The 8,700-nt window shown below is 40.2% G+C and overlaps 1 protein-coding gene across 1 annotated transcript; it reads right to left on the reverse strand.

The window, feature by feature from the left end:
• Positions 1-241: 241 nt before the first annotated feature.
• sgpp2 (sphingosine-1-phosphate phosphatase 2) lies at positions 242-6,724 on the reverse strand. The gene is made up of 3 exons (XM_070882356.1): positions 6,545-6,724; positions 1,667-1,756; positions 242-787 (listed from the first exon to the last, which is right to left on the reverse strand). The coding sequence occupies exons 1-3, from the start codon at positions 6,716-6,718 to the stop codon at positions 242-244; spliced, it is 810 nt and encodes a 269-aa protein (XP_070738457.1). The 5' UTR covers positions 6,719-6,724.
• Between the last annotated feature and the right edge of the window lie 1,976 nt (positions 6,725-8,700).

Consider the following 8,700-nt stretch of genomic DNA (forward strand, 5'->3'; position numbering starts at 1 on the left):
TCACCCACACACGCTCTTAGATTCATAGAATCATAGAAATTTGGCTAGAAATGGGGCAGGTCCTGGAGACTAGGAAAGCAACTAAATTGAAAAAGGATTTCATACACTCCCGAACAAATAGTTAAATAGGAAGTTGAGTCTTGCTAATGTTTGCAGGAAATGTATGTCTTCATCAACACATGAAATGCATCTCAGACGCCATATGAATTCACAGAGGAATCACTCAATCCACTCACAGTCCTCAGAGTAGTTCAAGTAATTGATGCAGCAAAGGCACTACTACTGTTGCATTGAAGCCAATGGATGAATATGTTGCAAATTTATATGGTACTTCAATCTCCAGCCTTTTCTTAGCTTCCTTATCATGTCCTGGAACATCAAACCAAGCACACAGCATTTTGAGGGAAAGAGTTTTGACAACTTGGCGAGTGGCAACAAGAATGATGATTCCAATGAGAAAGCGTGCACTGGCCAACAACACAACTTCCAGGGTTATAGAAGGTATTTCAAATGGGATGGATCCCGTAGGCTCATATGTTTGACCATACTGATAGTTCACCCAAAATCCAACTGTACATCCTGATGCAACACCCAGGATAATAGTGGTGTCCCCCCTGGTTGGGCTGTAATGATCTAATGCTGGATAGGTATAACTCATGAAAAAGGGCATAACTACTGCAATGATAGGGGTTAGAGGACTGGTTAACTGCAAATCATCGAGCATGTTCCAGAAAGGACATGTAAGAGCCATGAGCACTGCAGTAATAAGGACTCCAACGATTACATCCTGAAAATTGATATAACAGAATTAGAATACATTGACAGCGTAAATTTGTTATTAAAGCTACTTCAATGATATATTTTTGAAAAATACCAATAATAAAATTAACAAGTTTTCTGAGTTGTTGGGCATAGAGTGCAGTAAAATCTTGGCAGTTAAAGTTAGCAATTGTCAGGATAGAGTGTTTGTATTTTTTCCAGAATTTTATCCCCTCTTGTCTTTTAAAGGTGCTGACTCTTTCTGCAGTACAGCTTTATGATTGCCAGCGGCCCTCCTGCTAAACTGGCCACTCTTGTGTGAGCATAGACATCAAGTGTTGGTGGACTATTTGGCAAGGGATGGCATCACAGCTAAACCTAATCCTATCCTTGCTTGACATCCATATGTGTAATTCCCGACAATGTTAATGGATAAGCAATTAGCAGTGGAAACCTGAGCTAACTTTTCCCCCCATCTAGACTAGCAACACTGAAGCTAATTGCTATCCTATCTGAGATCAGCTCATTCAGCACAGAATGGGAATCAAACCTACGACCTAATCTGTATGTTTTAGTGCTATACCAAGCATTACCTTTTACCCACGAGATTATTGGGGAGCTGAATTAACCCTTTTTTGGATGTAACTGTGACCTATGACTCAGAATGCCTTGAAATAGAGAATACGGTAAAAGTGCATTAAGATGTATTGATACAGACTTTGTCCAGAGTTAAAAAGGTGTTCCTTAAATTATAATTGCTGTACTAGTTATAAGTAATAATTGACTTGTTTTCAACTCATTTTTAGCCCTTTGACGCACAATATTATCTTTTGGTCTTCTGTGCTTCTGTTGGTTGTTTTTCTTCTAGTGAGAGCTAACTTAGTAATACAGGGAATTTATCTCTTACCAGCACAGTGTGCATTCCTGTGTAGAGCCTGCTGAGTGAGACCAGAGTAGACAGCACTGTAGCGGCCATTAGTCCTAACGCAAATGAGTACTGTAAATCAGGTAAATCAAATCACTATTAATGAAATAGATCAATTATTCAGAACAGGCAAGTTTCACAGAGTGGACTGATTAAAATGTAGGCGTTCTCTCCCAGCTTTCTGGTAGTACAGTATATTAATAACGATATGCATGGATCAAAGTTTTAAAAAGAAAATCCACTGCACTATAAAATTGCTGCAAAAATACACATATAAAGACAAAGTAACAAATTTGTAACACCATGAGGGGTTGGCAAATATCTGATAAGCAAATTAGTTTATATGATGTACGCTTTGAACTGACTCTAAAAGGAACAAGAGCATAATCATTGCAATTACACTGGACAGATGTTTGTTGATTTATGGAAAATGACACATAGGTAACTTTAAAGTATTTTGACTGCTGCTGCTAGGGTAAGGGTCATGGGTACAATCATTTTGTGAATGGTGGAATTAGGCAGTGTGTTGTAGATTAGCAAGAATCAGGGATACAGCTACACACAGCTCTGAGTTCACTTCGGCCAAGATAGGACACATTTCCCTAAAGATTACATGGAAAACTCAATGAGTGAGTCAAGCTAAGTGAGTCACCCTGCCACAACTTCCTGATGGCTAGTTCAAGAACTCCATAGGCAACAGCTTGGGAACTTCATCTAGGGAGAACATAAATGGGAGTAAAAACACTGGCCCCAAGTTTCGGCCCGCGCCGAAAACAGCGCACCTCCGAGCTGGACGCCTGTTTTTCGCGCTTAAAAGTGCGCTAGAAAAAAACTTCGATATTCTCCGGCTCCTCGGAGCTCGATCTCAGCTTGGCGCGGCGCGCTCTTCACAGCAGGGGGCGGAGCCAAACACTCACGTCGATTCTGTAAGTAGTGGGGGGCGGGTCCAATTTAAATGAGCCAACGTGGTGCCGGCAACCCTGCGCGTGCGCATTGGAGCGTGCGTGCATGCGCAGTGTCAAACAAACATTGGCACTCGGCCATTTTTAAAAGGACTCGGCTGCCGTCGAGCCACTGACGCCGCCCCTTAAGCGTGGCCGAATGGCCTCAACCCCCTTGAAAAGCTGCGTGTGTCTGGTGTTGATCCTTCGGCTGCCGGCCAGCCACTGATGCCGCTCCTATCCGATGGCTGAATGGCCTCAGCCCCCTTGAAAAGCTGCGTGTGTCTGGTGTTGATCCTTCGGCTGCCGGCCAGCCACTGATGCCGCTCCTATCCGATGGCTGAATGGCCTCAATCCCCCTAAGAAAAGCTGCGTGCCTCCGGTGTTGATCCTTCGGCTGCCGGCCAGCCACTAACAGAATGAAGGCCTGCCTGCAGCACAGCAGCTCAGCTCGAAGGCTGCTTGCTGCCGCTGTTGGGGCTGCCGTCGAGACACTGACGCCACACCCCTGCCTGTCTCCAACATGAAAGGCCTGCCTGAAGCACAGCAGCTCGAAGGCTGCTGCTGTTTCACACAGGTAGGAACATGGTTTATTTAATCTTTTCTTTGCTTATAAATTTTTATTCAGGTTGGATTTATTTGTATAATATTTGTATAAGTATAACTAAGGATTGATTGTAGAATTTAATGACTTCCCTTCCCCCCCCCTCCCCCCCACCTTGTTCCCGACGCCTAATTTGTAACCTACGCCTGATTTTCTAAAGTGTAGACAAGGTTTTTTCGAGCGTACAAAAATCTTCACTTACTCCATTCTAAGTTAGTTTGGAGTAAGTTTTCACTACCGAAACTTTGAAAACAGGCGTAAGTGGCCGGACACACTCCCTTTTGAAAAAAAAATTCTGTTCCAAAGTGAAACTGTTCTAACTGACTAGAACTGGAGCAAACTAAATGCCGAGAATTTGAATTTCTAAGATATTCCGTTCTACACCAGTTGCTCCTAAAAATCAGGAGCAACTGAGGCTGAAACTTGGGCCCACTGTGTGGAGGGAAGAATATTCATATAGTGCTTGTGGTCTCTGGAGTGGTGCATAGGACCAGTTTTGTACTGAGACTTAGCATGAGATTACCAATAAATTCCCATACATGACACTGCTTCTTTTGACAAACTGTCAAGTTGTTGCTTTTGTTTTTATTTCCTTGGCCAGAGAGGCTCTACCCACTGTTGGTTTGACCTTATGTTTGTCGGCAATTGAGCTAGCACAGATAGTGAATAACTTATGGAAAGTATTTAAAATGGATTTAACTCTATTCAAACTCATAGCTGTGCAAGCTTGCTTGGCACTCTGCTGCCATCAGATACTGAGCTAGTAAACATGCATGTGGTTAAACAAAATAAGTTGATTAAATCAACTGCTTAGCTGTTTCTTAAGGGCTGATAAAGGTATTAAGTACACATTTATTGGATCTGCCTCAAGTAGATTGACTTGTGCTTTAAAGTGAACAAAGAATAATATTGAGTGGTTACTTCATAAATTTTCAGCTTTGTTTTATGAGACCCTTTAATGATCTTATGCTGACAGGGACATTGTGGTACAATTGTTATTTATTCTTCTACTGTTTATTCAGTAGATACCATAAATACAAAATGGTCTGGAGGGATTTATCGTGCATGTTGAATCCTTTGTAACTATTCATTAAATTAGTGCAATGCAATTAAAAGATAACATGTGAAGTGACTTTTGTGTAGCTTAATGCATTCGTGTTCTGCCTAATATTTTGCAGTAAAGCCATATTTTATATTCTAATGCACTCACAGCAAATAATCATTCTCTATTTACTATTCTTTAATAAGAGCTGTTTTCAAGGTATCATTTCAAGTTATGATATGATCGTGACATATTGACTTATCACCAAGTAAACACTGCCACAAAGCAGTCTTACTGCAGAGTCTGATGCAGACATGATAAGAATGTATGACCTCGGGATTTGCAAGTCATTGTTTAAGCCAGGTGCCAAATTCCATGAATTTCTGTTTGTGGTAACTGTCACTCAAAATGTGATCAATTTTATTTGACCCAGAAAAATTGTTTACAATTGTTGCTATTCATTTAAATGCAAAGATCTGGTGTTGATTTTTGAGATAGTACAAATCAGAAATACTTTGCTTTTGAATCACAATTTAGATGGCATTGATTTATTCAGCTGACAATGGCTTTGTTAGTTCTTTATTAAAGATGACTTTAGTTACAAACTGTATATGCAAAGATTCATATTTTGCCCAAAGTCTAATTATATATAGTTTAGTAACCAATAACCTAATTGCATTTAATTCAACCACCTTGTAACAATTTGCTTTTGCAAAAAAAAAGCTTTTTCTTCAGATAGCTTTTTATTGAAGAAGTAACTAGACTGAACAAAATTATTCTGGAATTATATTTAATTAGATTATTCTTCTTCTTTAACATGAAAGGATCAAAAATGACACACATACTCCGAGGTTGTTGCAGGGGTGCATTCATTCCCTGAGCTAATCCCACATGTCTCTGAGAGACCGTTTCAGAATATCATAGGCGGAGATCTGGGATCATAACAGCTGGTGATTTGAGGCAAGCAGAGACTTACTTTGTTTATGGTTAAGGGTTTTCCTGTTTGCCAATCTTCAACTTTCCACTCATTAAAGTGAAAGAGTGGAAAATTGTGGCCTGGTGAGTACGGAATGTGAAACCAAACCCAATAAGGAGCAATATAGAAAGTTCTACCGCAATATTTATAAGGGAAAAAAAATAAGACAAGTTGGAAAAAGCAACTGAAAATTGTTCCTGGATACCAGAAATACATATTTAAGTGGATGGGTCGAGATATGGATATTAATAGAACAGAACTAGAGAACGTGAGTACACATTTAAGTCTTGTACAAGAACAGAAAATATAAGATATTTTTGCTACCACAGTGTAGTAGATATGTGAAGAAGGTGTAAGCAAGAATAAGTCAGTGCAATGTCAATTAAATCCTTTGAAAGAATGCTAGATAAAATATTAGTTGAGAATGGGATTTCAAATTATAACATTAAATGTCAAAAGAGATTTTTTTAAAACTGAATGGAACAGAACAATTTGAGTTGATTTTGATTTTTCTTGTCATTATTTAAGAATACTTGTATGTTATTTCAGCTGTAGATTCCGATGCTTCCATTTTGAAATTACCTCAAAAGCTTACAAGCGGCTTCTTTTAAAAGATCTCACTATGTCTAAAAAATGATAATTGTTAGTAAATGTTGTGAATCAGATGCTGCAGATGTTTTGATAAATTCAGCTTGTAATACTGCAGCCTGTCTCTACATGAGCAAGGGCAATTCTTGTGAGTAAACTATTGAAATAGATAGGTCTTAAAAGCTAGGGCAGGGATCCCTTTTAATAGTGTCAGCTGTGGCTCAGTGGATTCAAGTCCCATTCCAGGAACTTGAGCACATAAATCTAGGCTGACACTCCAGTGCAGTGCTGAGGGAGTGCTGCACTATCGGAGGTGCTGTCCTTCAAACGAGACGTTAAACTGAGGCCCCAGTTGCTCTCTCAAGTGGACATAAAAGATCCTATGGCACTATTTCGAAGAAGAGCAGGGCAGTTATCCCCAGTGTCCTGGCCAGTATTTATTCCTCAATCAACATAACAAAAAACAGATTATATGGTCATTATCACATTTCTCACATTACAACCTTGACTGCACTTCAAAAAGTACTTCATTGGCTGTAAAGCGCTTTAAAACGTCCGGTGGTCATGAAAGGCGCTATATAAATGCAAGTCTTTCTTTTTTTATTAAAAAACAAAATCTTCAACTGACCTTAAAGCTACATGTTACTATACATCATTTGTGGTTTTGTATTTATGAGTTCCTGTCAGGATTAGAATGTAGAGTTCCTACCTTGTACCTGTACATTGTGGCGATGAGAAATGTAAAGGAAATAGCGGTGGCTGCCATAGCATGGGTTGATGGCATACCATACTCTGCATCGACTCTTGTTTCCAACTTTACAACTGGTGGGGATAATGGACGAGGCCACTTAATGATGTCTTTGGAGGCCTGCCCCAAGTACATAACAATCTGTCAAAACAATTACAAAAAGGTTCATGAAGGTACATTGTACAACGTCATTATTTTCTGCATGTTTCTTTCTACTTTGATGCTTCATTTTAGCACTGGTTAATTTTTAAATCTGTAAAACTGTTAATTAAGAAACATTTGAAAGAAAGAACTTGAATTTCTTCTTCTTCTTAGGCAGTCCCTCGGAGTCGAGGATGACTTGCTTCCACACTAAATATGAGTTCTCATGTGATTAAAGAGTCCAATGTGGGATCTATAGTTTCTGTCACAGGTGGGGTAGACGGTGGTTGAAGGGACGGGTGGTTGGGGTGCATGCGTTATCGTGCACTCCTTTCGTTGTTTGCGCTTGGCTTTCGCATGCTCCCGGCGAAGAGACTCGAGGTGTTCGATGCCTTCCCGGGTGCTTCTCCTCCACTTTCAGTGGTCTTGGGCCAGGAATTTGCAGGTGTCGGTGGGGATGTTGCACTTGTTCAAGGAGGCTTTGAAGGTGTCCTTGAAGCATTTCCTCTGCCCACCTGGGACTCGCTTGCCGTGTCGGAGCTCCGAGTAGAGAGCTTGTTTTGGGTCACAGTGCAAATGCATTTCTCTCTTGCTTCATATAAAATAAAGGAGGATGAGAAATGCATTTGCAGTGATAACTACTTTTCAAATCTGTATTGCATTGCCTCTTTTCCCACTCATCAGTAGATCCGATTTCACCCGAGGGAATGCACACTGCAATTGCTCTCTCTACTCCACCAGAACTATCGTTTGTTGTTATTCGGCAGCTTTTTTCCCATTTGCTTCTTCAGTTCTGAATTATTTGTGCAAACTTTATTTACAGACGTTTAAGTCTCCAATGCCACATAATTGTTACAACATTCTTTTTTCTAATATATGAGCAGGTGCTAAAAAGACAACCTATTTTTAAAATTACGTCCCAATTTGTTCTGAAGGTGTTTAAGATTTTACAGCAGATAATTTTAGGAAGGTGCAGTTTGTGGACTCAGGCTACTGACCTCTATTCTTGACACCTAATTTCCCACTACTCAAAAAGCCAGAACTCGGAGAAGGGCTTGGTGTTGTGTTCATACTCTATTTGTTTGTTGCAGTTCACAGGACAGGCATTTGGATCCTGCGGGAGCTATTCACAGTTGCTGTATTCATTTTGGTTCATGCCGGTTTGGGGACTCCATTTTGGGAGTTGTTATAAAGCACTGTTAAGTTACATTTCTCCTGGCTCAGTTTGTCAGTGTATTCCTCAAATTGATCTCCTCTGAGAAAGATCTTTACAATAGACATTTTTCCTGGTGGACCTCTCAATCAGCTACGTTAATATTAGGAAAGATTCTTCACCATCAATTTGAAATTTTATGTTCAAGAAACATGAAAATTTTCACCTGAAGTCATGCTATTTCCTGGCACTTTACGGAAGAACACAAGATCATAAGAAATAGGAACAGGAGTTGGCCATACAGCCACTCGAGCCTGCTCCACCATTCAATAAGATCATGGCTGATCTGATCTTGAACTCAACTCCACTTCTCCGCCCGCTCCCTATAACCTTTGACTCCCTTATCATTCAAAAATCTGTCCATCTCCACTTTAAATATATTCAATGACCCAGCCTCCACAGCTGTCTGGAGTAGAAAATTCCAAAGATTCACGGCCCTCAGAGAAGAAATTCCTCCTCATTTTTGTTTTATTCTAAAACCATGACCCCTAGTTCTAGATTCCCCAATGAGGGGAAACATCCTTTCTGCATTTACCCTGTCAAGCCCCCTCATAATCTTATGCGTTTCAATAAAATCACAACTCATTCTTCTAAGCTCCAACCTGCTCAACCTTTCTTCATTAGAGAACCCCTTCATCTCAGAAATCAATCTCATGAACCTTCTCTGAACTGCCTCCAATGCAAGTATATCCTTCCTTAAATAAGGAGACCAAAACTGTATGCAGTACTCCAGGTGTGGTCTCACCAACAGCTGCAGCAAGAC

The sequence above is a fragment of the Pristiophorus japonicus genome, chromosome 6 (genome assembly GCF_044704955.1).
Source record: "Pristiophorus japonicus isolate sPriJap1 chromosome 6, sPriJap1.hap1, whole genome shotgun sequence".
In the NCBI taxonomy this organism is placed as follows: domain Eukaryota; kingdom Metazoa; phylum Chordata; class Chondrichthyes; family Pristiophoridae; genus Pristiophorus; species Pristiophorus japonicus.

What these genes read in the sequence shown, in the direction of transcription:
- sgpp2 (XM_070882356.1), bottom strand. Translation starts at nt 6,718, where the DNA reads ATGTACTTGGGGCAGGCCTCCAAAGACATCATTAAGTGGCCTCGTCCA. An exon ending in CCACAATGTACAGGTACAAG is followed by an intron (nt 1,757 to 6,544) that starts GTAGGAACTCTA and finishes CCTGATTTACAG; the next exon opens with TACTCATTTGCGTTAGGACT. An exon ending in CAGGAATGCACACTGTGCTG is followed by an intron (nt 788 to 1,666) that starts GTAAGAGATAAA and finishes ATCAATTTTCAG; the next exon opens with GATGTAATCGTTGGAGTCCT.